Source organism: Genypterus blacodes, unplaced genomic scaffold (genome assembly GCF_046128005.1).
Source record: "Genypterus blacodes isolate CSIRO-AG114 ecotype Tasmania unplaced genomic scaffold, CSIRO-AGI_Gbla_v1 ptg000082l_1, whole genome shotgun sequence".
NCBI classification, from domain to species: Eukaryota; Metazoa; Chordata; class Actinopteri; order Ophidiiformes; family Ophidiidae; genus Genypterus; species Genypterus blacodes.
Window position 1 is genome coordinate 563577 of NW_027466887.1, and position 27173 is coordinate 590749.

Consider the following 27173-nt stretch of genomic DNA (forward strand, 5'->3'; position numbering starts at 1 on the left):
GAGCTACAAGAAATGAGTTACACCTGTGTTTGAATAGTCAACATATCTGCCATGAGAGAAGTGCACTGCTCATCAGGATATACAGCGTGTTCATAAACACAGCATATGTTCAGGAATGCTGTGAGTCTGTGGCACTTTACCTTATAAGCACATTTCAGTTAAACAAGTTTACTCTGACAGACTTTCCCAGCACCCTGAGCCCTTGAGCTGCATCTAATTATTCTACAATTAATCAAATGTGTCTCCCATTTAATTATTTGTTTAATATATAAATAAATTTCCGTATGCAATTGGGCCTTCAGCGTCCTCTTCATCCTCATCAACTGCTGCATTAACATGTTCATTTGGTCTAAGTGTTGAAGGCCATCCCACTCATTACGCTCCAGCTCCACTGTGTAAACACAGCAGCATGAAAGGCTGTCGGAGGCCCCTGCATGCCTGTGGGAGTGTGGGGCGTACTTCATGGTTTATGCTTGAAAAAGGGCCATAATCTTCCAGCTGATCTGGGGCTGAAATGGAATTCCCCTCGCATGAAGGACACACTGTCAAGTTCAACCTTAAACTCACAGTCGCAACTTTAATATATTATATACAGTATATGTATAAACTGCATATGGCTTAGTAAGTCTGATACTTGATCTTCCTACCTCTCCCTACTCTACTTGTAGTAACAAAACTATCTTGACGTCTTCAATTAAGATGAATGTTATGCTCTTAGATAAGTGGCTCTGACAACAGATGAAGTGTTGTATCTAGAGTTTACTGTAGAAACCCTTAAAGTTTACACCACACACTTCAGTTGGGGTATTTGGATGTTAAGCAAGTATCGCCCTCTAGTGTTTCTGAAAGGAAGTGTCTGAATGTAGTAGATTGGTGAAGAAATTCTCTCTATTGAGACCATCACAGTTGCAATTCATACTATTGAAACAAGGACAAATATAAAACCACATGAAAAAAATTACTTACACAAAATAACTATATAAAAAAATGTTTACTCTGATCAAAATCATTAGAGAAGGACAGACATGAAGGCACACTGGATATTCTAAACACCTGTGCAGTCAGCTTAGTATTTCACAGTCTGACCTTCATTATATGGAACATTTATAACTGAAGGCAATTAATGTATGCACTCAGATTTCTAACAGATTTAAACACACTAACTCAGACTTTTCTTTGGATGTGCAAGATGTGGATATCTGGACTACTAAACTCTGGATCTTGCTTGTCTAAAGGAACCTCTTCACAGCTGAAGTGTTGGTGCAGAAGCTGAGAAGAAAAGGAAACACCACAGTTAGTCACTCATAAATGGTGGCAGTTACAATGGACCGCAGGTTGAAGTTCTCACCTCAAAAAATTGCTTTTCCACTTGTGGGTTGATGCCTTCTGTGCGTTGCTCATAGCAGCAAATAATGCAGGTCTCTGGTCCGGCGAGCACTTTCAAGCTTTCCACCAGCGGCACAATAGACTGAGGGAATAAAAGAAACAGTACAACATTATTAAATGCTAATAATCATGTTTAGATGGACTGATTTGTGACAATAGCCTCAAATACCTGCTCATAATAGATGCAATCTGCCATAAGGACGTAATGTGGAGGTGTGAGGCAGTCTGACACATCTTCACCCCTTTAAAGCACAAAAGTTCAACTTTCAGAGCGGTTTGTTATATTACAGGACTCAAAATGTTAGTTAATATGACATGAAAACAGATAATAAGACAGAAGTACAAACCATTTCAGTACCTTGGCAGTAATGGACCCGCTGCTGATCAGTGCCTGGTTGTCATGGATATTGACTTTAAGGAGGCTCTGCAGATCCTCCAGGTCTGTCACAGTCACGTCAGCTCTGAGGAAGTTAATACACGGTGTTATAGACAACATGGAGTCAGTGGATGGAGAAACACAAACAAACAAGCTTCTCACCCTAACGTCGCGGCCATCAGACCAACTAGTCCCGTGCCGGCGCCAAGCTCAAGCACGCTTCTGCCGGCCCAGGCGCTCCCTCCTGAAGAAGCCGGATTAGAGAAGTGCTTCGTCTCTAAATATTTTGCCAACACGATAGCCGCGTCCCAAACCACGCAGCCGACGTCTCCCTTGTAACACTGCTTTAATTTCAGGACACGGCCGTCGTTTTTCTCAATTTCCCTGATAAAATACTCCCCGCATTCTGTGTCTGCCGCCATATTGGCAGCGGCCACAACAACGCTACGGCCTCTTCTTCTTCTGCTCTCACAACACAAAGCCGTATACCGCCACCTCCTGGAGTGAAGCGTCACGTATAAATTAGAAACTTTAATTTCTGGAGCAATGTAGGTGTGCAGCACTACCAGGCAATAAAATGCCACCGTGTTAAATCAGTTCCCAGTGCTCGATGTACCAAACGAAGACCTTTTCTCCCCCCAGCTGCTGCAGGTACTTCTCACCTCATTCTCACCATGAATCAATTAATCATTCATTCATTCATTCATTCATATCAGAGAGCAGGTGGAAGAAGCAGCGCGCGGCAGCAGGCACGCGACCTTCAGTGACGTTTTGACGGGCTAGCTCGCGCATCTTTGAGTCCTTTTCGCTGCTGTTTGTACACTGTGAGGGCCATTTTGCTCTCTAACTAGGCCCAGGTTCGCCCATTTTGCGTGGGTTAGACATGTTTCGTAGCAGCACAGAGGAGATAACGGCAGGTGGGGACACGTCGGACTGTGGACAGACATGTCCGACGGGGAGACAATACGAAACCACCCCGTATGAACCCGCTTCAGCTTCTACTTCATCCAGCCATATTTCAGATGAGGCCTGTGCGAGTTTCAGCCGTGGTCCATCACTTCAAACCACAGGTGACGTTGTTGATATCTACAGCAGTTTAAGACTACATTAATGGTCTTTTACGCAGAGAATATGACCCAAATAATGAAATGAATGGCAGCTAAATACTTCATATCTACACTTCATATCAGTATGTATGTAAGATACATTTGTTTTTACAGAGTGGCACCACACCATACATGGTATTTGACCTTCTCCTCTTTGTGTTGACATAATGTAGGTCAGTTCCACCACAGCTTCAGGTTAGGTGGTTCATCACTCCTTCAGTCCACTTCGGGCAGCTCCTCTTCCCGCCGCCTTGCCAGAACACCAGGACACAGAAGCACCCCTGGTTCTTCTGGGACCACTGGCACACACCCCTCAAGGACCCCACTGACCGACCACACCAGTACTTCATCTCTATATAAACATGATGTCATCTGTCAGAGTAGCTCTTTCAGTTAACGTTTCTCTGTTTCCACAGCAACAAGTTGCTCCTCTGCATCCATGGCCTCGGGTGCCTCTGTGATAGTGGCGGTGGTAGAAGGCCGTGGTTTGGCAAGGGGAGAGATTGGAATGGCCAGCCTCAATTTGAAATGTCCAGAGCTTGTTCTTTCTCAGTTTGCAGATACTGGGACGTATGCCAAGGTACAACATGCACTTTGCTTGACTGACTAATAATACAAAATTGCTCTGACTGTGAAAGAGAGCGGGTAGAGCTCTGTTCTCACACATATTTTACACTTTTTAAGGTCATTACCAAGCTTCACATCTTGGTGCCTCTGGAAATCCTGATGCCAGATACAGCCAGTGAGAGGGGCAAAGGGACAAAGCTGTTCAACCTCATCACAGAGAACTTCCAGGTACCAAGATTGGGTGTTGTGTTTAGCAAAAGAAACAATTCATTCAAGGCTACTCGGAAACTTTATTCACCCACTCACTCTTGGTTTAGAATAATGAACAGTAAAGCGTTTATATATAATAATATTTTTTGATTTGTGAAAAACTAAATCAGAGCAGCTCAGACTCAAATGTAGAAAAAAAAAAGATAAGATTATCCTTTGAAATTTTAGGGAGTAGCTTTCACTGCGATCCAGAGGAGATACTTTAATGAGAGGAAAGGATTGGAGTACATTCAGCAGCTGTGTGCGCCAGAATATAGCACTGTACTAATGGAAGTGCAAGCTAAGTATGCCACTGAGTGCAGTAACATTTAAGACATGTCATATAATGTAGCATTGAGCAATGTATTGTATAAAATGTCATCATTCTTTCAGGTATTACTGCCTAGCAGCTGCAGCCGCTTTGCTGAAATACTTAGAGTTCATCCAGAACTCGGTGTATGCTGCCAAGTCTGTCAAAGTGAGCTTTAAAGGGAGTGAACAGACTGCTATGATTGACTCAGGATCTGCTACTAACTTGGAGTTGGTGGTCAATAACAGGGACCACAGGTAAGTTGGCAAAAATCACCACAACTGTTCTAACTGTTATGCCTGTATGTACTGTATGTTTTTCTGTTTCTGACCTCGTGTACAGGAGCGATCATACTCTCTTAGGGGTACTTAACTACACAAAAACACCTGGTGGTGGTAGAAGGTTGCGCTCAAATATTCTGGAGCCCCTTCTTGATGTGGACACAATCAACATACGCTTGGACACAATACAAGAGCTGCTGCGGGACGAGGAGCTCTTCTTTGGCCTGAAGAATGGTGAGGAGTAATGACCGACTGTGCTTTATGACAATGAATATACTGTATTAGCATTGGTGTATATTAGTGATCACAGCCTAACACAGCATGTGGATATTTGTTTTTCTTGTTAGCTTTAGGTCATTTCCTCGACATAGACCAGCTGCTGTCTGTTCTTGTTCAAATCCCAAAGCAGGAAACGGTACGTATGATGTCCTTTCAGCAGATCATTGTATTTGTGTGGGAAAATGGTGCACTACATGGTGTTTATTTGAAAGTGCTCAACTTCTAACTTTGTAATGCCAACAATTGCTTATGCTGAGAAACATCTTTCTTCTGGCTTTTTCTTTTGTACTGCTTTTCTAGTAGTGTTACTGTTTTTGCACTTTCTACAGGTTCAGGTGGCTGAAGCAAAGATCACACATATCATTCAGTTGAAGCACACACTGGACCTGGTGCCCCGGCTAAGGGTGTGTGTTGGCATACAGAAAAGTCAGGCTTGATGTTTCTGTTTTGACGTGATTTTCTTTGTGCTGCAAGAAACATTTTGCCAGTACATTTCACATGGTTTGGTAAATCCTTTTAAGCAATCTTAATTTATGAATAGATGGTGTTGAAGGGCTGCAGCACAGCTCTGCTCAAAGCATACAGCACCTCACTGGAAGACGACAGGTACAGGAGGACTCTGAACCCTATATACTTAAGGACTCTTTGTGGAAGTATAATGTGTATAAGTATAACAATCTACTATATCTTTATTTAAAACCACCCTCAGGTTTGACATCATCTTAGAGCAGATCAAGACAGTGATTAATGATGACACAACCTACCTGAAGGGTAGCCTCAACATGCGCACACAGAAGTGTTACGCTGTGCGACCAAACATCAATGAGTTCCTTGACATTGCCCGCAGAGCTTATACTGAGAAAGTGGATGACATTGCTGGTATTTATGCATAATATTCAGTAACTAACTTTGGCTTACAGTGATAATGTATTAAGTATTCATAGCCAAAGTGTTATGCTGCACAGGGCTGGTTGACCAGATGGGGGACAATTACGGCCTGCCAATGCGTACCAGCTTCAGCACAGCTCGAGGTTTCTTCATTCAGGTGAAGCTGGAAGGAGTCGCCTTGCGCGATGGTAAACTGCCCTCCGAATTCATTAAGGTATGGTCCACATGGAGAACATGGAGAGGCTCTATGGAGATAAAGAATAGCAATTCATTTAAATTATATCCACATCCATTGAATTAAACTTAAGATTCCTGTGACACAGATTTGTAGACAAATTACTACATTGGTATTAAGTATAGACATTTGTTTTCATTTTATGTTTGTTACTAACTTCAACTTACCCATTTGGGGACAACAAAGGTTAGATGGCTAAATGAACAAAATGGCTCTGTTTCTGCATCTGCCTCCTCAGGTCACCAAGCTCAAGAACAACTACAGCTTTACTACTGCTGACCTGATGAAGATGAATGACCGCTGTGACGAGGCCCTGAGGGAGATCTTCCACATGTCTTACGTGTGAGATCATGGTCATATGGCCTGGAAACACGCACAATAACATGTTTGCACTGAATGTTTAAAGACAAAGATAGCTTTGTACAGATTCCTGTCCACAAGTAGGGAAATTTTCAGTCAATTGTCAAATCAGTGAATTGTCACAAACATGTATAGGAGAGACTAAGTTTCAAAGCATATTTGTGAATATTATTTTTATTCCAGGGATGTGACTCATGCTAGTTATTTCTTACAGATATGAAAATATGCTATAAAAAAACCGTTCTGACTTTCTGTCCACTAGAGGGCGATGTGTGTTTGGTGTTAGTTTTCTCCAGTTCTTATGCACAGAGCCTGTAAACTGTCTCCTTATACAGGGTGATATGTCAACTGCTTAGCACTGTTCATGAGCACATCCACTGCCTCTATAAACTCTCCGATGCCGTATCCATGCTGGACATGCTGCTGTCACTCGCCAATGCGTGCACCGTCTCAGACTATGGTAAATTCAACAGCTGTCACGTCAGACTCGAGGCGGTCTAACCTGTTGTCTTAGGGAATGTGCAGCAGATAGGCGGCACCAACTACCCAGCCAACCATCACACGACACACCTCAGTTCTTTTTGTGCATATCACGGGCCGCATCAACCACGTTGGTGTTCAACACCCCGGCCCCTCAGCTGTCTGAAAGCGTCTCTCCTTATACACGTGCTGACTGCCTGCCCCCCTTCTACCTCAGCCAGCTTGCGCTCAGATTACCCGAGTTACATAAGCGTGCACTGTATTTAACAAGACAAATCTCCCTACTAGAGGAGCTTGCTGGAATGTTCCCTCTGCACACACCTCTCTGAGAACAGTCAGATTGCAACACAGCATTCTGTGAACTAATGGTTTCATTCTGGTCATGTATGTGAATAGTGTTCCTCATACTGTAGTAGAGCACGTCGCTATTTCCTTCCTTGTTACACAGATTTTGATCAAGTTACTTAAAATACTGAAACTGTGACATCCGATTCTAGCACATTTCTGTGTTCTTTGCTTCTAGTGCATTCTATGGAAATACATGAAACACAGTTAAACAACGTACTAACAGATCAAGGTATTTTTGATGGTTGTGACTTCCTTTCTGGTGTGTCTTGCAGTGCGTCCAGAGTTCACAGACACATTGGCCATCAAGCAGGGCCGCCACCCCATCCTAGAACGAATGGCTGGACAGCAACCCGTGTCCAACAACGGCTACATCTCCGAGAGCAGTAACTTTGTCATAATCACTGGACCTAACATGAGTGGCAAATCCACCTACCTCAAGCAGGTGGCACTGTGCCAGATTATGGCTCAGATAGGTCAGCATTCATGTTTCACCCTTGTGGGAATGTGAAATGCCAAGCTGTGTACTGCTGCAGTTTGCTTCAACATGATTTTTCAGTAAGGCTCCTTTGTTCCTTTGCCAGGCTCTTTTGTCTCCGCTGAGTATGCCTCTTTCCGTGTTGCTGATCAGATTTTCACCAGAATCGGTGTGGATGATGATTTTGAAACTAACTCTTCCACCTTCATGTTGGAAATGAAGGAGGTATGCTTTCTGCTGCCTACTACCAATGTTGTATCAGAGAGAAAACAGAATTAAATTAATCATTACTTGTGTATTTCCCCACAAAGATCTCCTATATAATCCACAATGTAAGTGACCGGTCCCTCATCATCATAGATGAGTTGGGTCGTGGCACCAGTGCTGAAGAGGGCATTGGCATCTGTCACTCCGTGTGTGAGTTCCTCCTCAGCCTGAAGGTACAGTGTGCACACTACACTGTACACTTGTGTCTAAAAAAAAATAAAAATAGATTACACAAACGTGTTACTGCTCCGGGTACGCCCTAAACTTCAACAAGTAGAATAACAAAATCAATACCATTGTGTGTCGGTGCTTCACCCTTTAAGGTGTGTACTCTTTTCCTGTTCAAAGGTATTCACTTTGTTTGCCACGCATTTCCTTGAACTGTGCCAACTCCAATCTCTTTACGGCAATGTGGAGAACCAGCACATGGAGGTTCAGCACACACGTAGTGGCGACACTGGTGCTGAGAGGGTGGTGTATACCTACTTGCTGAGTCGAGGATGCTCTGATGAAAGACGCTATGGTACAGAATCAGTAAGATAGATACAAATAAATAGTTATTAATCCTTTGAACTTGGTTATTACAAATTATTAATAGAGCTTATTTGTACTCCTTCAGGCTTGAGAGCAGCAGAAATGACTTCACTTCCTCCAAGCATAATACAAGAGGCAAAATCAGTTGCTTTAAAAGTCAGCAAGCAGCTTTTGGTATGCTTGCTGTACACATTGGTTCTTTAGATCTGTCTTTTCAAGTCAAACATGTACACAAAGTACATATGTGTGTTTGTGTGTGCTGTGTATCAGAGCAGAGATTTGAGAGAAATGGGACATAAAATGGGTTTCATTCTGATTGTAGGCCAAACACCAAAGTGATCCAGAAACACAGAGACAGAGAGCTGTGTACCACTTGGCCACCCGCCTCCTGCAGGCTGCCAGAAACTCTAGACTAGACCCTGACAGTCTGCGTATGTATCTGAAAGGCCTGAGGAAGCACTATGAGACAGAGCTGCAGGCCGCAGCATCAATGGACACAGATTAGGCTGACTCAGCCTAATGGGATTGTGACAACGCTTGAAAGTGAAAGTCAGATGGTTGGTACTTCTTGTGGACGTACTGTGTTTACAGATTGCTGTATTTGACATTAACCTGATTGTCTTTGGAATTCAAATAGATATGGATTCCTTCAACTATTCATGACGGTATAAATATTATATCAATTTGATCCTAATAAACCCTTTCTATAATTAATTATACTATAATTGGAGACTGTGAGTGTGAATGTATGTCAATACAACTAGCATCATTCCTCCATTCGCCTCCAAACGTGTTCAAGGAGCCAGCATTTGCATCAGGTGCTTTTAATTTACATTTACATTTTTTTGTTTGCATTACCAAATGATACAAGTAGGGATCATGGACAGAACCACCCTAGCACCCTGCATAATGAAATCATGATTGATGTCACAGTTGTTAATGACATCATTCATGTCAAAATGTCAAATGAAGTCGCAGCTAAGGAGGTAAAGTGAGCCATTGTTCGTATGTGTTTGCAGCAATGGCTTGGCTGCTCAGAACTTTAAGGGTGGTTAGATCGCTCATTCAAGGATTAAGATCCTGATTCAACTCTTCAACAACTCTGCCATCACAGCTGAGTCCTCACTGGCTAAAATGATTAGATTAGATTAGATTAGATTCAACTTTATTGTCAATGAGCAAGTACAGGTACAAGCCAATGAAATGCAGTAGCATCTGACCAGAAGTGCAAAAGTGTACTATTATATATACAGAATACAGAATATATACAGAATAAAGTATCTATACTATATATACTAACTATAATAATAAATTAATAAATATGTAAATAATGATCAAAGAGAGACGATTTATCATCTGGGATAAGTTCTTCAGTGTCCACTGCTTTAAAGTTGTGGAAAAAACTCTGAAGGACCAGATGGAGTGTGACAAACCTTACGGAGGCAAAGTCATCCTGCTTAGTGGAGACCCGAGACAGACACTATCAGCTAAAAGAGTAGGCAGGGCTGAAATAGTCAAAGCTTTTATCCAGATGTCACTGCTTCATCCTCTCATGCAGGAGCACAAGCTGAAGGTGACCACAAGGACTGACAAAGCTGAAAAGGAGTTCTCTGCTTGATTTGGGGGAAGGAAATATTAAACAGAGGGAGAGAGTTCGGATCCAGGTTCATCCAACCTACTTGATGGAGGATCTGAAGACTCCAATTGCTGGGGCCTTTCCTGATCTCTGGAATGGATGTAGTGACACAGACAACTGAAAGGCACTGTACACTTCCTCTGTACAAGGATATTAGAGACATTGACAACGTGTGCTTGGCTGTGTGCCCTGGAGGAGATAACGTTTACTTTTCAGCTGACGCAGATCTCGAAGACAATCACAAGGATGCACCGCCTGTCATATTCCTGAACTCATTGACACCGTCTGGAATAACTGACCATGAAATGAAATGGAAGTAGGAGCTCCAGTCATGCTGCTTAGGAACCTAGGATCAAACTCTCAAGAATGGGTCAAGAGAATGAGCAAGTCAGCGTCTACCTTCCCTCAGTCTGTGTTGGCTCACGACCAGCTCTACCCAGCCTCACCAGGGGAAAGAGCCAGCAGTGTGAAAGTTGTCATTCAAGGTGATAACAAGGGTATAACACTGTTCAAAATGTTGTATAATTCTATGTGTAATGCCAAAAGGGCCAAGTGGGGAAGTGCTCAAGTTTGAAATAATGCACATAGAAATTTTAGAAAGGCATTTTGAAGTATAGAAACCAAACAGAAATATTGTTGTGATATGGAAATTATATGAATTGTGCTCGAACCACAAAACACTACAATTACTGGAAGTCCCCTGAGGAATATTATAGTGATTTTAATGCCCATGTGTCTTTCGGGCCTATAAAGGCCACGCCCCTCCTTGGTTTTGTTGCTCGCCCGATTTAATAACGTGGGCATCTCGACAAGGCGGAGCTTGAATTTCATTGCATTGTGCCTCAATCGCCCCGTTCGCTTCGGTATGTCCTAACTCACAAACCATGCGCTTCCCAGCAGCACGATTGTGGCCCGCCCCCACAAACCAGAAGCAGCAGACGGACGGACGGATAGCGCAGGAAGCCAAGCTGGAGCTGCCCTGGGAAGGCAGGAACCCGCTAGAGTCAGCGAGGAGCAACGCCATTTAAACACTGTCTAAGGGAGCAACGCATTGAAGCTACAGGTATGCTGTCAGTGGCCTGTCTGCACCGGTATCAGCGTCACTTCTTGCCTAATATTCAGCCACGCCGCAGCTAAACTCTCCACTCAGGCCTGGGAACGGCCCTCAGGATGCAAACCGTAGAATGGTGCCACACGCCGGGTCAGAGATTTCAGGAGACAGGGAGGCTGTCACCGGCTAGGATAGGCCTCGGGGCAAACGTCCACGCCTCCGGACACGTTCTATGGGAATAGACACAAACTTGAGCGTCCTCGGCGTGTTTCAAATGTTTTAGTCTCTTTCTGTGTTCCGCGCATTAATGTTATTAGCCAGTTTGTGCCTTGCCCCCACGTTAGTTGTCCAACATTTTTGTTTGTTAGCTTCATTCATAGCGGTGCTCAGCGGGGACGAATCGCAGCAGTGATGAACCTATGTTCTTGACGGGATTTATGTCTACTTATAGCACCAAGGGGTCACTAAGTTGAGCTTCGCCTGCTAAAATAGACATTTTCCGGCCAGTCATGGTCGTGGTGTGAGCCCATGTCGTCGACATGTGCCCCTCCTTTCGCTCTCAAGCTTCATTTGATTCTTGCATGAAAAACTTCGGAGCTAGCTGAGGCTAATGTAGCCCGGGAGATTTGATGAATGTCTCTTATCTTGTGTTTGCTGGCTGCTTCTGCTACTCGGTCTTGTTATTAGAACAGCTCATGTTACGTATCTTGGCTAACTTGTCGGCACAAGGCTGACGTACATACATGACCTAGCGTGCTGGAACATTTAGTACTCAGCAGCACAGTGATGTGGCCGAGTGGAGGCGTCAAAGTAGTTTGTTGGACATCGTCACCTTATCGCAAGGATCAGGAATTTATTGCTGGGAGCTTAATTATCTATTAATCTGGATATCCTGATCCAAACCTCCGTGTTATCGTTTTAAAGCGATACAAATATGTGGCTTATCAGTTAGTCTGACTCAAACATCTGTTTAGTTTAGTGAAGTGACTCGCTAAATGAACACTGGCAAAATGTGATGTGAAGTAACTTCTATCGATCTTGTAAACTCTTTCTTCGAGGCCGTTGGTGTCACTTACTCACTTTATTCTCTGTGGTGTCATTGGTTTTCTTTCGCTTTCTTTCCGGCATTTGAGTTTTGTTCTGTAAATCTGAATGTCTTGTCTGCAATGTCTTTGTTTTAAATCGTAAACCAAGGACTTACGGTCTGTGGTTTCCTGTCCATTTCCTTATTATAGCGCAATCTTGAAGGCGAGGCCTTATCGGTACTACCTGATTAGTTTATGCCCGCAATGTTGATAATTATTAGTTCATGACTAGTTAAGTATTAAGAGATAGAGTTGAAACAGATTCCTGTGCAGCTTTTATAGTTTGTTTGCCTCGTGTATGTTTGTTAATCATCTCTAAATAAGTGGTGGACTCTGGCATAGAAATCTCATCAAAGTTAAGTTTTATTTCAGTGTAAAGGGCGTGTAGTGGAGTACACACACCCTCTCTAACAGAATGAAGGAACACTTCCTCTCCCTCTGTGGCCATGCTCGCCAAATCAGGTCGGCCCAGCCAAGTGACTAGATTCCAGGCAGTCAATGGCCCGAGAGGGCTTTGTCCTCCAGGCCCGCTTCAATGATGGAGCACGGCTCTGGAAGGAGCCGTACACCGAAGGCTCATACCCTTCACTCTGAGGCATGGTATGGGAAGAAAGCAAATACTTCTACCTCCTGTAACGACTTGAGTTCCCTGGAATGTAGAATGTGACTTGATATGAATTGACTGATGTGGTATGCAGGGAAAGTGAGCAGTTGTCACTTTGTCGTAACAGTTTCTTAATTTAACCACACTCTTGGTGTAATACGGTACAATCAAGCATCTCTGTGTCTTCCATCATGGTTTGTCACACTCTGCAACGTGGCCAAGCCATAAAAGCTAGAAGTCAACGTATGCGTCGGAGTTGCTCAAAAATGTACAACTTAAATGTACAGCTTGAAAGGAAAATATTGGTGCTAGAAAAGCAATACGTGTCTTAAAACGAGGAGCAAGTCAAATATTAAATATTTGCACAAGCCAAGTGAAATTCTATATGCTTATGCCTTATGGAAATGATCAGGGGAAGCTTTAGTGGGGAAACTGAAACTGCAGCCTTACACTACAAGTCTGTCAGTACTCTGGAAGCCCTGCAGCGGAAAGTTATTCTTAAATGTATTATCATGGGTAATCTGCTTAATCCAAATTACCAAAGCTGCGTGGTGTTAGACACTAACTCCTACGGAATACTGCCACTGATCTTTAGTTTAGGATACGATTGTTTAGCATTTCAGGTCACTCACTGCCAGTGCCACGGGACAGAAATTGTCCTGTTTTCAATATGGAGTTTGCACTATACATTGCTTTGTGTTACTTCTCCAATTTTATCCGAGTGATCCCCGCTCCTGCAGTGCCTGCTTTGGCCATATTCGGTCATTTTTGGGAAGTTTTGAGTTTGCTGGTGCGTCATAAACGCCTCCGGTGGTGTAACCTTTTTTTTTTATTAGAAAGAACTACATCTGTGCTACAAGGAAACGTGTAGATTTAAGAATGGTAACGTGCTGGTCTGGCCCAGGACCCCCAGACTCGGGGCCTGTGAGAACTTTTCCTCGCTTGGCTCTAACGGGCAGAGGGCAGAAATGCAACCTACAGCAGCCTCAGTGGGTGACATTTATACGTGGGTATTTTTGCCACTTGCAAAGCCTTCCTGTTTTGAATGTAGAGCACCGTGTCATCCTTGTGAGGATTGAAGGAAGGAAGGGATTTGACAAAGTGGGGTTTTCCTACCCCAGTTTTTTTGAGTTGTTTTTTAACCTTTCTAAGACGCAGCATGAATTTAATGTCCTTAAACACTTTTCTATGCTGCTCGTAGCCTCTTGTCCCCCTTGTCTAAGGGTGTTAAGCTCCAGTGCAGCTGGGGTATGTTGTCTAATAGGATCATATGATGTGAGCATAGTGTATGAGTGACGGGACACACAGTGATGTACTAACATACCCATCCCCCAGATCTCATGTTCACATCTCAGACTCCCTGTTCTGGCTGGTTGCAGTGGTTTAACCGCAAATGTTCTCAGAGAGCCGAGCAAAGAGCAGCAGGTTTTGTTGGCTGTAGATGAGCAAGCTGGGATCACAGGTCCGTTTCTACCAATCGTGGTCCAGACAACAGGCGTTATATGCTTATTTTATTCTGGAATCGGTTAAGGCTTTGCTTGGAAAAAAATATGTTCTGACCTTGTGAGATCAAAACTGATTCTTTTTATTTTTCTTCTGCAGAATGGCGGTGGATATCTATGATTCTCAGTACCTACTGATCCTGGCCCCTTCCCTGGTCATTGCCCTCATGTTCCTCTTCTTCTGGCTCTTCATGAAGGAAACCTCATATGATGAGGTGCTGGCCAAGCAGAAACGTGACCTTAAACTGCCACCATCCAAGCCAGATACTCGCAAGAAGAATGACAAGAAAAAGAGCAAGAAGAAGGAAAATGTCAGTGCAGGAGGAGGAGATTCAGAAGAGGATCTGCGAGACTTTGATGTGGCCGATGCTGCTAGGAGCTCCACTCCTGAGGTAGAGGAGGAGCCTGCACCAGTGGCTCCAGCTGCTCCTGCCCCACCAACACCTACTCCCTCTGTGCCTGTTGCAGTTGAAGCTCCTTCTGGTCCGAGGGAGAGAAAGAAGAAGGACAAAAAGGCAGCCAAGGCTGCAGCAGCCGCCGCTGCTGCAGCGGCAGCAGCCACCTCTTCCCCTCCAGAGGTGCCAGAAGTGAATGGCTCAAAGCCCTCCAGCCACAAGCCGGAGCCACCTCTGGTTGCAAGCAAACAGCCGAGCCCACCCTCTCCCCAGCTTGATGTCCAAGTCCTAGTCCAAGCCCAGGCTCCTGTTCAGGCTCAGACGCCTCCCCAAGCCTCTGGGAAGAAGAGAGAGAAAAAGAAACAGAAAGCTGAGCCTGGTAAGTTGGCAAGAGAACAGTACAGCTAAGAACATTATTCAAAGTGGGTGTGTCAAGTACACTTTGTCTGAAAATATGAACGTCCTTTGTCATTCTGTATCACTTAAATATATTACAGTCATTAATGCTTGAGAAATGGAGGAGAATGAGTTATGGGTGACAAGGAGCCATAATCCACATCCCTTTAACGACTTAAATACTTTAATGTTTAATTGAATATAATCTTTTGTCAGACTCGAGGCACATTTTCTCAAATTGTCTGTATTCTCCTTCTCTAGTTGATGATCAGCAGCCAGAGGCTAAGGTAGAGCAGGCTCCAGTGAAGAAAGAGGCTCCCATCGTCGCCGAGACCAAAGCTCTGGATGGCGCCCCCCCAAGCACTACGAGTGGCAAGAAGAAGAACAGTGCCAAGAAGCAGAAGACTGAGCCTGGTAATGATGAAGTTATATTAGAAACTCCTCACATCTCAGGCCGTGTAGTCAAACTGGAGTCTGCTCATGTCGCTTAAAAATCACGTTTCCTTCTCTCAAATATAGTGGATGAACCCCTTGTTCTGGCTGATTCAGCAGCGTCTGCCAACCACCAGACGGCTCATAATGATGATGTGCCAGCCAAGGGAAGTGGCAAGAAGCAGAAGAATGAGACCGATAAAGGTAAGCGGAAAAATGTTCAAACTCTAGTTCTGCTTGTATGATCCAATATCTACTGTCACTCCCTGAATTGTTTTTTCAACAACGATTCTGCCATTGTGTGATGAAACAGAGAACACTGAGGTGAAGCTGAAGGAGCTGCTGTCTGCTCTGTCTAGCATGGCTCTGTCTGAAGCAGAGGCTATCAGTGTGATGGCGCTCCTCCGAGAGAAGAGCCCCAATGCCCTGGATGCCTGGCACAAGGTGAGAGATTCATGGAAGATGACTTTGAAGAGGTGTTATGCGCTGTAGTGACATTTAGCACTATTCACATTTGGCAAGAGAAACGGTATTTCTAGTTGGTCTTCCTATGCCCCCTTTAATCTCCTGTGCTTTACTGACAGACTGCAGCCAGAGCCGACCCAGCTGCCCAGGAAAGAGAGCGACTTTTCACAACTCTGCAGGAGGAGGCCTCTATTGCCAAGGACAAAGTGAAGCAGCTCAGCCAGGTCTGGATTCCCACATTCTGCCTATTCTTTCCCACCTCCGTGTCTGTGCTGTTCGGTCCGTTGAGATGTTTCATATTCCCCTTTGCCTTCGTGCATTAGGAGCTTCAGGTCGAGAAGCAAAAGACGGGCAGAGTGGAGGCTGTGATGAGAGATCAGCGCGTAGCCATGGAGAAAGAACTGGGGGGCATGCAGGCCAAAGCCCAGGGCAGCTACCAGGAGATCCAGACCATGCAGATAAAGGTAAGTCCTCGCTTATGTATGAAGACAGAATCGTTTCCACGTCGACGCGTTGTAGACTGAATGTCAAGCATCTGCTATTTGCAGTTCCAACAGGTGAGGGAGCAGCTGGAGAGCCAGATCACCCGACTGCAGCAAGAGAACACCATTCTGAGGGACGCTGTCAGCTCCGCCACAAACCAGATGGAGAGCAAGTCAGTGCTGCCAACACAATATGAAACCCCATAGAAACGCTTAGTCATCCTATTCTTGTTAAAAGGATAATGTAAAGAAATGATCAATACGCTAAAAATGTGTCTTCTGCACCTGTTGCTCATATGAAAACACTGATCCATTTTGAAATGCACTGCCCAAGTCTGTTTGTCGTATGATTTGTCAACAGCTTTCTAGAATAATGCACCGCAAACCATTTCTCTTCAATAATTTGTGCTGTGGGTGTGCGTACCCCCCTGACAGGAATTCTGCGGAGCTGAACAAACTGCGTTCCGAGTACGGTGGACTGATGAAAGAGCTGGCAGAGAACACCAGCAAGCTGCAGCAGGAGGAGCACCAAAGGAAGTCGCTGGAGGTCAACTACAAGCAGAACGTGTCCCAGCTGGAGGTATCCTAATCCAGATGCATACTTTGTACCTTTCAGCTTGTGTTTAGTTTCCCTGAAAAAGACAAAACTCCGATCAGGACAGCCTGCCTCGTATCTAGTTATGGTGCGGCATTGTTTTCTGGGGAAGTGGGTGCGGTTTGTAGTGGAAGTCCAAGGGAGGGTTGTGGGAAATACAGTGTAGGTGGGTACGATTGTGAGGTGGTGGGAGCAGGAATGCTGGAGGCTTTGTGCTGTGTTATAAACAACACTTTCCAGAGGGACACCCACATCAGCCCTTCCTGTCTATTCATCAACCCTGATCAAAGATGAAATAAGACTTGTAACATAGATGAATCACTTCCAGTTCTAAGTATACAGAAACTTGAGATTTTCATGTTAAAAAAATAGATTTGTTCATTGCACCATTGATGACAAATCAGTGTAGTGGAGCTAAATGTCTATCTGTCTAAGTGCTGAATTTAATTTCTTAATGGAGAAGAGGCTGGATGTTCACAGCTTTGTAGATATTCAGGTGTCCTTTATGTAACCGTACCGATAATGGGAGAGAGAGGAGAACAGAGGAGTCCAGGCTTTATCTTAATAGTTCACCAGCTACAGTGTGGCTCTAATGCTGCCAAGCCTGTAATGTGACATGGACATCCAGGTTACTGCACACAACAAAGAAGTCGACCTCCAACATGCACGTCTGTTGTCATCTATAAATTGTCCTCACTGCTTGACCTTATCTTTATAAATAAAAGGCCAAAGATGCTGCTTTAACCGCAGAAGGGAAGCCTGCATGTGGTCCAGCCCTGTTCTCAGATAGCACCCCACACATCTGCTTACATGGAGGGGTACAGTTATAACGAGCCCCATGGAGGGCGTATTGGTGAAGGAATATTGTTTCAGTCTCCTGACCTCTGCTTGGCCCCTCAGGGAGGTCAACCAGATGTGAAAACACATTTCTTTCTCTAGTCAGTGGGTGTATCTATGTATCTGTGTGGCAGTGGGTGGTACGGACTCTTTTCTTTTAACGTGCTTCTTGCGTGTTGTTTCTTGGCTCTTCTTCATTTGCTCCGTTTCCTCTCTTCCCCTGTGCTTCCTTCTTCTCTGGAATCATCATTCCTGTATTCCATGTATCGTTTTGGCTGATATGAATCAATGACTCATTCGTTCATGTAACCTCTGTTGTGGCCTGCATATCTACATCGGCGTCGGTGGCATTCTTATTAAATAATGCAGTCAAATCAAACAAAGTTAATATCTCTGTTCTGAATAATAAGCAGATTTGGGTGTGAGGTTTTTCTTTCTCACAGGCTCCATTCCCACTGTGCCGTCTGTGTTGAAATCGAAAGCGGGACCAATTGTCCACCAACTGACACACACGTCTCTCTCTGGCTCTCCAGGCTCAACTACAGGATGGCAAGCGACGCTGGGAAGAGCTGCAGAATTACCTCCACAACGTTAATGCTGAAAGAGAGAAACTCCAGGCTGCCAAGCAAGGTGACAAATCAGGATATCCGTGAACACATTTGTTGTACAGGGAGAGGTCACATTCACCAACTGAATCATTCTGTGCGCGGCAGAGCTCCATAACCAGCTGGTAGCAGTGGAGACGGAGATGAACACCAAACACAAGGAGTTCCAGACCCTGCACGGCAGCTTGACCGACGCCATTGTCTCTAAGGAGAAGCTCGAGCAAAGAGTGATGGAGCTTCTGGAGGTTTCCCAACACAGTTTGCCTGATGACTCCATGCAGGTCCAGGTAAGGCACACAGCATCACCAACACCTTTATCAAGAAGAGATGCTTTCGTACATTAAATGGGCTGTACAGATGCATTAATACAATCCATTTATTGACAGGAACTCTTGAATGAAAACAAGGGTCTTCAGGTCCAGAATGACACTCTGCAAGTCCAGAATGAGAGCCTGCAGGCCCAGATGTCTTCACAGGTACATGGACCAACCTGACTAATGATTAGTCAGTGCAAGGCTCCGCCTTTCTAGTGTGTAGATCAATTCAATCATCAATATGCAGTTTTTATGTTGCATTTGGAATTCTATTTAATATTTTGAATGATGAAAGATGACAACCTGTATTCATTTTATACATTTCTGTATATTAATCACTTTGTAATTGTTCGTCATTCAGGTCAGCCATGTCTCTCACATTGAGGAGCTACAGAAGCTGTAAGTGAGATTGATTTATTTCTTTACATGTTTATGTGTTCATGTCTGAAGTCTGAATTGCGTTAAAACTGAGGCCGTCTCAAATGTTGCGTGTTAACCGGCCTCTTCCTCTGTGGTGTCCAGTTTGTCTGAAAAGGAGTTGCAGAGGAAGAGTCTGGAGGACTCTCTAAATGCTGAGAGGAGCAGTGGAGCCAGCAGAGAAACCAACATGCAGGTACAATCACAAGCCCTTTATTCATAGCTCCTTATGCTAACATTGTTTTGGGTCATTACTCAACAGGATTGTGTTGAGTAATGAACTCCTGATGGTGAAAGGGAATATTGGCTGAAGGCCAAACACTCCACCACCATGTTTTAGGCTCATTTCTGAAGTGCTTATAATTTATAGTCCTAGCTTTATGGTCCCAGCACAGGATCATGACGGCTTCCTTTGTTTACACTAATGCAATCTGTGAGATCCAAGATTCTCTTTGTATAATCAGCTTTGACTTTCTCTTCCTGTCTCTGTCTTCTCTCTTTCACAGTCCCTGCACAACGACAACATGTCGCTGAAGGCAGAGATTCAGAATCTGCAGGCTCAGATTTCTGAACAGGTCAGCTGTGTACCTTTCTATGTTTTTAAATGGAAAGTCCTCTGGTTATTTTTTCATTTGTATAACACCCCATCTGTTTGTATCTCAATGTCCTTAAATCCACATGCAGACTACCTCCCAGTTGGCTTTGGACCAGATCCAGAGGAGGTGTGTGAGAAAAGAAGCATCTCATTAAATTCATCTGCAGATTGGATAATATTGTGCAGTAAAACGGTAATGTTGCTGTATTCACATCGAGTCTCTACCTTCCTCCCTTCCAGTGTCCAGGAGCGCGAGGAGAACATCAAAACTGTGGAGGACCTGCTGAAGACGGGGCTGATCGAGGTGGCCAACAAGGAGGAGGAGCTCAAGGTGCCCAATTTCTCTCATTTGCAAGGGCACAGGCGAGAGATAACGAAGGCTCGCAATCATAGTCAAACCATAAATTAATCACCTCGTTTCACTGACGTAGACATCCATTATTTAACTGCGCAGCTCTTTGTCCACAATTGTTTTCTCTGCAGGCTGTAAGAGAAGAGAGCGAGGCACTGAAACAAGTCATCGAGACCTTGAAGCTTCAAACTACACAACAGGTGAGCTCGTCTGAAATCTAACAACCATAGAAGAGTTGGGTTATTTTCACAATATTAATGTATTTATCTCTATAATTGCAGGCATCGTCAGAGTCTATAGTGGAAGAACTACAGAGCAAGTAAGTTACAGCTGTGTTGAAATCAAATGTCACCTTTAGTAATAAAAAGCCATTTCTTTGTTTGACATGTTTAGCATTGGACTGTGAGGTGCATTCTGTGATGGACTCTTTATTTCACTGTGATTTACAGGATCCAAGAGAAGGATGCCAAGCTGATATCAGTGGAGGAAAGTCTACAGTCAGCACAAGAGAGCAGAGAGAAAGCTGTTGAGGTTTGTGCTTCATAACCACCAAATGCTGTCTGAAGTCCTGCGTTGTCTGAGATTGCGCTCAGTCTGAAGCAGGCTGTCTCTCTGCTTTTTTAGTCTCTGGAGCAGCAGTTGGCTGCTCTGCAGGCAGAGATGGAGCAGCTGAGACAGAAGGAAGCTACCGAACAGCGCAGCAGCTCTGAATCTGACCTCCAAGAACTACAGGCTCAGTAAGTTAACCCCACACGTTGACATGTGTCTCCCTGCAAAGCCGGTTCACTGATGAGACTCACAGGTGACCTCTGTCCCATCAGGCTGGCTGCAAAGGACCAGGCCATCCAGATGCTTCAGGGTGAGCTCGACGAGAGGACAAGAGAAGTGAGCGTGAAGATGGAGCAGCTCCAGCAGCAGGTGAGAATGCTCTCAAAATGAAGCTACTCATTTCAGACTGCAAGGGGAATTTCTTCTCACATTTAAATCAGGTCGAGAATTCTATATTGTGTGTATTTGACAGATCAACTGGTGTTTCACTTCATGTATTTTCACACAGCTTCATTGTGTCGTTTCTTTCCCTCCCTCAAACAGCAATCCCAAACAGCGGCAGAGCCAAGCCAGGAGATGCTAATAGCGTGAGTGATGTTGCATGTCATATTCATTTAAATACATGGATCCCCTTTTGTATGAGACGAGTGATGGCGTTGTCGTCTCTCAGGTTGTCGGAGAAACAGAAGCAGATATTGGATCTGCAGGGCGAGCTGACGGAGCTGAAGGATGCCCTGGAGCTTCATAGGAGAAAGAACAACGTAGGTTTCCTGCAGTGATGACCTGACCTCTAAAACCAGGCCGGTGGAGCCCTCCTCTCCCTGGTGTGGTACCCTAATGCAGCCGCCCCTCTGTGCTGGAGTCGCACACGGTCACATCCATATAACGTGGTGACCTAGTCCCAACTTTTGTACATTTCTTAAAATAAGAAGAAAGCTGTCTCTGTGTTGTGTTTGTAACATCATACATGCCAGTGCAGATGTTTCTTTTGATTTGGGTTGCTTCAGCAGAGCGTTGCGTAACGGCTTCCAGCCTACTGTCATGCTTGCTGCCGGCCGTGACTGCGTTTCAGCGAGCGAGTCTGTGCTTGTGGGTGATTCAGAGCATTAGAAACTTTTGCTGCCTTTTTATTTTCGAGGCATAGTTAGATTGGAAAGCCTTTTATTTGGATTTTATTTCAAATCAGTTTTTTTGCTTCTTTATATCTGCTTAATTTAAATAGAAAATACTCACAAAAGCTCCTCGCTATACATATTAGGAGTGGAAGCAGTGTGCATGTTGCTCTTTGTATGCACAAGAGGTGTGTCTGTGTGTGTGTGTTTGTGACTGGGACTCCTCGGGCTGCTTGTTCATTCTTATTTTAGCGGATGGAGCATGGGTGTAGACATTTCTTTTTGGTTTCCTCTGTCATTGAATGCTTTTTCCCTGAGGCTGAACTGAAAGTAGTATCTCTCTGACTGAACTGACCAAAACAGGAGCTTCGGGAGAAAAACTGGATTGCAATGGAAGCTCTTTCAGCCACCGAGTCCATGCTTCAGGGGAAACTCAGCAAGGCTGTCAAGGTTCGACTCCCCACTTCAGTCTGCTTCACTCTTGTCCCAATCTGATGCATCCCCCCTCCAAACGCTGTGGTTGCCATAATTGACCCAGTGGGATTGTTCTTTTACACCATCATCCATAACAAAGCTGCATACTCATTTACCTCTCTCACCCCCTTCTTTGTGCTGTTGAGCCCCCAAGTGTCACATTTGGCTGCGTGTCGAGCTGTCGCACTAACGCCGCTCCCTTTCCACAATCTGAATTTTAACACGGCAACAACTTTACAATGATCAATTTCTTTAGCGGACACGTTTTAACCTAACGCTCTGAAACACGAAGGACCTCTCCGTCTTCCCAAAGCGCTGGCTGAAGCTTGGAAATGAGTGTGCAGCGAGCTAGAAATGATTCCTCTCGATCTCATTAGGCTGAGATTCATGGTAATCATTTTTTTTTTTTTTGGGGCTTCCTGTCTTTTTCTGCCATGCGTCTCATTCCCAGCATGTTTATTACATTCTCCTTTGTGACCTCCATGCCACCATCACCAGTTAATCAGTCAACCAAACGTTGCTTAAATCTTCATAATTCTGATGAATGACTACACTATACACCATAAGCAGAATCAGTTTCTCAATGCTCTGTCCTCCATGCTTCTCTAACCTCTCCACGCTCACGTAGGTGCAGTGTAGGTTCTATTAACAGTGATAGTGATGTGTATTTCTGCCCTCCGCCGCCCCCACCCCACCCCGAGCAGGGTACATGCTGAACCTCTAGCACAGCAGCTGCTGACCTGCCACCCGAGTACAGTAGAAACACCTCAGCGAGGAGCCTGGGAGTTCCTTGGCACCTGTTGTGTAGCGTCAAAGAGAAGAAAAAAAAGTGCACGGCGGTTGTGTGCAAACCTACACTTGTCTCAGGGCTGCCTTGTGACACTATGTTAATGTGAATAGCAGATAAAGTGCCAGCTGGCTACTACTTTGCATACATTCTCCCCATCAGGCCTCAGAGCGACAGTGCGTGATACTGGCCTATTGTGGGATGACTGATAGCTACCATTTTATTTATGCAACACTTTGAAGCGGCTTTTTGCAGTTTGGTGAAAGCGGATCAGTGCGCTTTTAGGTTTTTCTGGGATGGTTCCAGGACGAGCAGGCTAGGTGCTCTGAAGGAGACGACGGTGACACTGGGTATAACAGGTGGATTACAGGGGAGGCTCGGCCTCACTGAGATGACACAGGGTATTCTGAACAAATCAAACTGGTTTATTGAGATGATTTTAAATGAATAATGTGGGAAATTGGTGGGATCAACCTAATGGAGGGCTCGATGGTCGCTGGTTTAATGGAGAGTAGAGCAAGGGAGAGAGACGTGACATCATGTCTGCCACCTTGTCTTCGAGTGAGTGTAAACCCTTTGAGCAGTTGGTGTTCAATCTGCTGTCTTCTCTCTTTTCTTCCTTTCGTCGCCTCTCAGGAAAACCAGACCGCACTGGCGTTGTCTCAGGCTGAGTGTCGAGATGTTCTGCACAGACTTCTGCCCCATGTGTCTCTGCCCGCTGAGGAGGTAGGGGTAGTGTATTTTTACCTCACTGCAAATAGTGTTGGATTTGTTTCAACAGTGTCCGTATTACATCTGCTAACCGGGGATCCTCTTGTGTCTTAAATCTCCTAAAATTCTCCTCGTCTTTGTTTTGCACGTCTTACGTAGAACCATGAAGCGTGGCTCCACACGTTTGAGAAGGCTGTAGCTGAAAGCCCAGTTTCACAGTCCAGCGCTGCATCAGGAGACTCAGAGGTGAGTAAAGTGGGAGCATATTGTGAAACATTATCCCTTTTAATGAGATACAGACTAAAGATGTCCTCATTGCCCGAGTTGACATTGAGCACAGTGCTGTCCTCTTCACAGGCACTGGCTGGTAAGCTGAAAGAGGCCGAGGAAGCCCAAAGGGTTCTGCAGAAAGACTGTGAGACATACAAGAAGGTGTTGGCAGAGACGGTGAGAAGACTTCTACGTTACATTTGTCGTGTCACCGTGTTGCAGCGTGTTTCAAACTAAGATGTGATTCCTGCCGTGTCCACAGGAGGGCATCCTGCAGCGCCTCCAGAGCAGCGTGGAGCAGGAGGAGTCTCGCTGGAGAGTGAAACTGGAGCAGTCTCAGGGAGAGCTCAGAGAGGTATGCATTCAGGTTTGCCTCCAAGCAACTCTGAGATTGAATTCCAGATAAGTTGAATATTGCACTTTGATCCTCTTTCTTTGCGTCATTGTCCCTTTGTCCTATCCTAGATGAGCCTGAAAGTCACAGCACTGGAGCAAGAGATGGAGAGACTAACTGATGGAGCAGAGTTGGAAAATGTTAGTACTCTTGAAATGCATCCAGTATCTTGTCATCTAAGACATAATCACGACCGTTTAAGCACAGGTCTCACACACATGCCTCTGTTCTGCTCTGTAGCTGAGACGAGACAAACAACACTTGGAGTCTGAGCTAGAGAAGGCGGAGCATGAGAGTGCCACCTATGTGATTGAGGTCGGAGAGGTGAGCAGAAACTGGAATTTTTCAAGCTGGGTTCCTCAAGATCATCTTACATTTCAGTGTTCTTCCCCCTGTGACACACACAGAAACTGTGTGTGTGTGTGTGTCAGTGATACGTGTCGTGTGTTCCTTTGTTGATGACATTCTTTAAAAGTATTTAGTCATTTACAGTCTCACACCAAAGAGCCATTCAGACTATCCTGTTCTCTATGGCAGTCCTAGCTCTGCTGTGTAGTGAGAGTATCCACTTCCTGTAGATAGCCCTGTCTGTCCTGGATCCAATCCCACAGATGCCCATTAAACGTCATCTCAAACTTCATTTCAGCTCAAAGATCTGTTGACTGAATTGCAGAGCAAACTTAACGGCTCATATACAGAGGCTGTCAGACAGAATGAGGAGCTGACTTTGGTAAGCGTCGCTCCCCCCGTAGTTAGAAGCTCCTTTCAGAACTGTCCCCTCCCTCCTTCGCTCAGCGGTGGGTTCTGCGCTGGCTGCCGCAGCACTTAGGGTTCACTATCTTCTGCGGTTCTGTCGGTCACTCGGTGATACTTACAAGACTAACTCGTCCTCTTCCTCTAGCCTGGCACCGTTCAGCTTATTCTTCTCACTGTCAAGTGTCTAACAAATGGCTTACTAGGCAACACACTCTACATCTTGGAACATGGGCATTCTATCTTAATGCTTCAAACAAACCTTGTCAGTCTGTCTGTCTTTGTCTTTATCTCGGTATCGCAATGAATGTAGCAGCTCTTGAGTTTTGCAGGAGTAACGCTTTCCTGGTATCATCTTTTGTACGTATCTTTTGTTGCTTTAAATCAACACAAGCTGACTGTCTGTTTTGATTACAGCTGAAAACTCAGCTGACTGACACTCTGTCCAAGCTGGAGGCCGAAGAGAACGAGAGACAAAAGGTGGCTGGTGACCTCTACAGGGTAAGAACGCTCATATGCCAATGTGGGCGGTGGAGAAGCTCAAATGTTAATCATGTTGTTGACTAACAAGTGGACCTCTCTGCCCCGACACCCAGGCCCAGCAATCTCTGGACCTCATCCACGAGGAGCTCTCAAAGGTGACGGACAATGCCGATGACCTGATAGAGAACAGCAATCTGTCATTGCAGAGAGTAAGAATCAGGGATAGTTTGTGTGTTGTTGATATGTTGCATTGATTATAGTATTTTGGTTGTAAAAGTCTGTCTTAGCCTCATTCTGGTCTTAACCCGTCATTCTGTCTCTGGCAGGAGGAGTTGGACAGAAAGGAGAAAATGACCGCAGGACTGAACCAGACAGTCAGGGAATTGCAGCAGCTGCTACAAGACGTTAGCCGGCAACTCACCAAGGGGCAAGAGGGGGTGAGGCCGCTAAGATGATGTCATAGTATTGTTGTCCTGTCTTTCCTCTTGTAGAACGAAAACGACTAACATTGGTTAATTGTGTTTTCTTCCAGGAGGCTGACAAAGATTTGCCCAAAGTATAGGGAGAGGAGGACAGACCCCACGCAGCCGCCCTGGCTGCTCTACAGAGGCCACCTTTGACCTTCAGTCTCAACACTTCCACCACACCATACTGTCACACCTTAGCCGCCCTCTCCCCTCCAGCCGCCGTCACACCGCCCAGCCTCTGGCCAAACACTCCCATGCTGGCTGTCAAGAGAGCAGGCAGGGGTAACCATTAATTCCAAACACCGTACCAAAACACACACACACACACACACACACACACACACACACACACACACACACACACACACACACACACACACACACACACAACTGCACTCCCACCACATTCCTGTTCCTCAGCAGCAGCACCACTTAATTTTTATATCACAAACATGAAGTCGTGACACGACATGACATCCAGCATCCGTCGGCCTGCGTGGCAACCATTCCTCACCATCTGTATTTTTCAATGACAACCTTTTGAATACTGCAGCAGTTTATTTGTCCCAAGACGGCAACGATTTGAATTTCAACTCAGCTCTGAAAACTTTGTTTTATCAGCCTTTTTTTTTTTCACCTTAACTTAAAGATACGTATTGTTTAAGTGTACAACCATTTTACAACCTGCTGAATCATGCTACGTTTAACTGTTTGCCGTTTGAGCAGAACCCTTATCACCACCCGCGCATTCATGAACCCATAGCTCCGCGCACACTGGCTCAGTATTGGGGCGGGAGGGATCAGAAGGGGTCTCGGCGTACCGGACGGAGACGGCGTGGACAACACTTGTACGCAAGTCTGTACCGCAGCTTCGAGGAGGGACCCTGGACGTGGCCAGGAGGGGGGGTTTCAAAACTGTAGAGGTTTTCTGCAACTACTTTAGGAAAGAAGGCGTCCTTTATCATGTAAAATCAACACTCACTTTACCGTCGCTAAATTCATTTAACACTGAAGATTTTGTTTTTTTGTAGCAGGTGATGTTAATAAAAGGGATGCTTGATAAATCTGCCCGGCTCTTCCCGTGTTGCTCCTTTTTTATTGTTGCACTTCCCTCTGACCACCACCATGGGTCACCACTCTACTTTTAATCTTTGTTTTTTTTTGTTTTTTTACAGCTTTGAAAGTGCACAGTGGAATTACAGTATTTCTGTTTAAAGTGTCTTCCAGCGTTTCTGAAGCTGCCAAGCATGAATCTGTGACTTCGTCCCA

General features: G+C 44.9%; 3 protein-coding genes across 5 annotated transcripts; 2 read left to right on the plus strand and 1 right to left on the minus strand.

Annotated features, from left to right (window-relative positions):
* Window positions 1-972: 972 nt before the first annotated feature.
* On the minus strand, window positions 973-2267 carry vcpkmt (valosin containing protein lysine (K) methyltransferase). The gene is made up of 5 exons (XM_076158490.1): window positions 1925-2267; window positions 1734-1847; window positions 1556-1628; window positions 1349-1468; window positions 973-1269 (listed from the first exon to the last, which is right to left on the minus strand). Exons 1-5 carry the CDS (start codon window positions 2182-2184, stop codon window positions 1165-1167), a joined length of 672 nt encoding a protein of 223 aa, XP_076014605.1. The 5' UTR covers window positions 2185-2267; the 3' UTR covers window positions 973-1164.
* A 155-nt stretch (window positions 2268-2422) lies between these two features.
* msh4 (mutS homolog 4) lies at window positions 2423-8829 on the plus strand. Its single transcript, XM_076158492.1, has 20 exons — window positions 2423-2832; window positions 3042-3209; window positions 3285-3448; window positions 3553-3663; window positions 3874-3989; window positions 4078-4251; window positions 4337-4509; window positions 4623-4690; window positions 4884-4958; window positions 5096-5160; window positions 5264-5433; window positions 5520-5656; window positions 5916-6019; window positions 6373-6497; window positions 7138-7338; window positions 7447-7565; window positions 7652-7780; window positions 7956-8130; window positions 8227-8315; window positions 8464-8829. Exons 1-20 carry the CDS (start codon window positions 2646-2648, stop codon window positions 8644-8646), a joined length of 2733 nt encoding a protein of 910 aa, XP_076014607.1. The 5' UTR covers window positions 2423-2645; the 3' UTR covers window positions 8647-8829.
* Window positions 8830-10691: 1862 nt separating this feature from the next.
* On the plus strand, window positions 10692-26972 carry ktn1 (kinectin 1). Of its 3 annotated transcripts, none has more exons than XM_076158482.1 (36): window positions 10692-10840; window positions 14120-14793; window positions 15072-15224; window positions 15330-15446; window positions 15556-15686; window positions 15827-15931; window positions 16031-16171; window positions 16256-16362; window positions 16625-16769; window positions 18155-18251; window positions 18335-18513; window positions 18613-18702; window positions 18902-18939; window positions 19063-19153; window positions 19464-19532; window positions 19642-19679; window positions 19793-19883; window positions 20036-20104; window positions 20186-20223; window positions 20354-20435; window positions 20529-20641; window positions 20726-20822; window positions 20997-21040; window positions 21124-21214; window positions 21929-22015; window positions 23463-23552; window positions 23697-23783; window positions 23895-23984; window positions 24070-24162; window positions 24273-24341; window positions 24442-24525; window positions 24848-24931; window positions 25372-25455; window positions 25551-25592; window positions 25764-25874; window positions 25970-26972. In XM_076158482.1, the coding sequence occupies exons 2-36, from the start codon at window positions 14121-14123 to the stop codon at window positions 25997-25999; spliced, it is 3750 nt and encodes a 1249-aa protein (XP_076014597.1). In that variant the 5' UTR covers window positions 10692-10840; window position 14120; the 3' UTR covers window positions 26000-26972. The 3 variants fall into 3 exon arrangements, with proteins under 3 accessions (XP_076014597.1, XP_076014596.1, XP_076014598.1); XM_076158481.1 differs by having other exon boundaries at window positions 10693-10840; window positions 25551-25646; XM_076158483.1 differs by lacking the exon at window positions 21929-22015 and having other exon boundaries at window positions 10693-10840; window positions 25551-25646.
* Window positions 26973-27173: the final 201 nt, after the last annotated feature.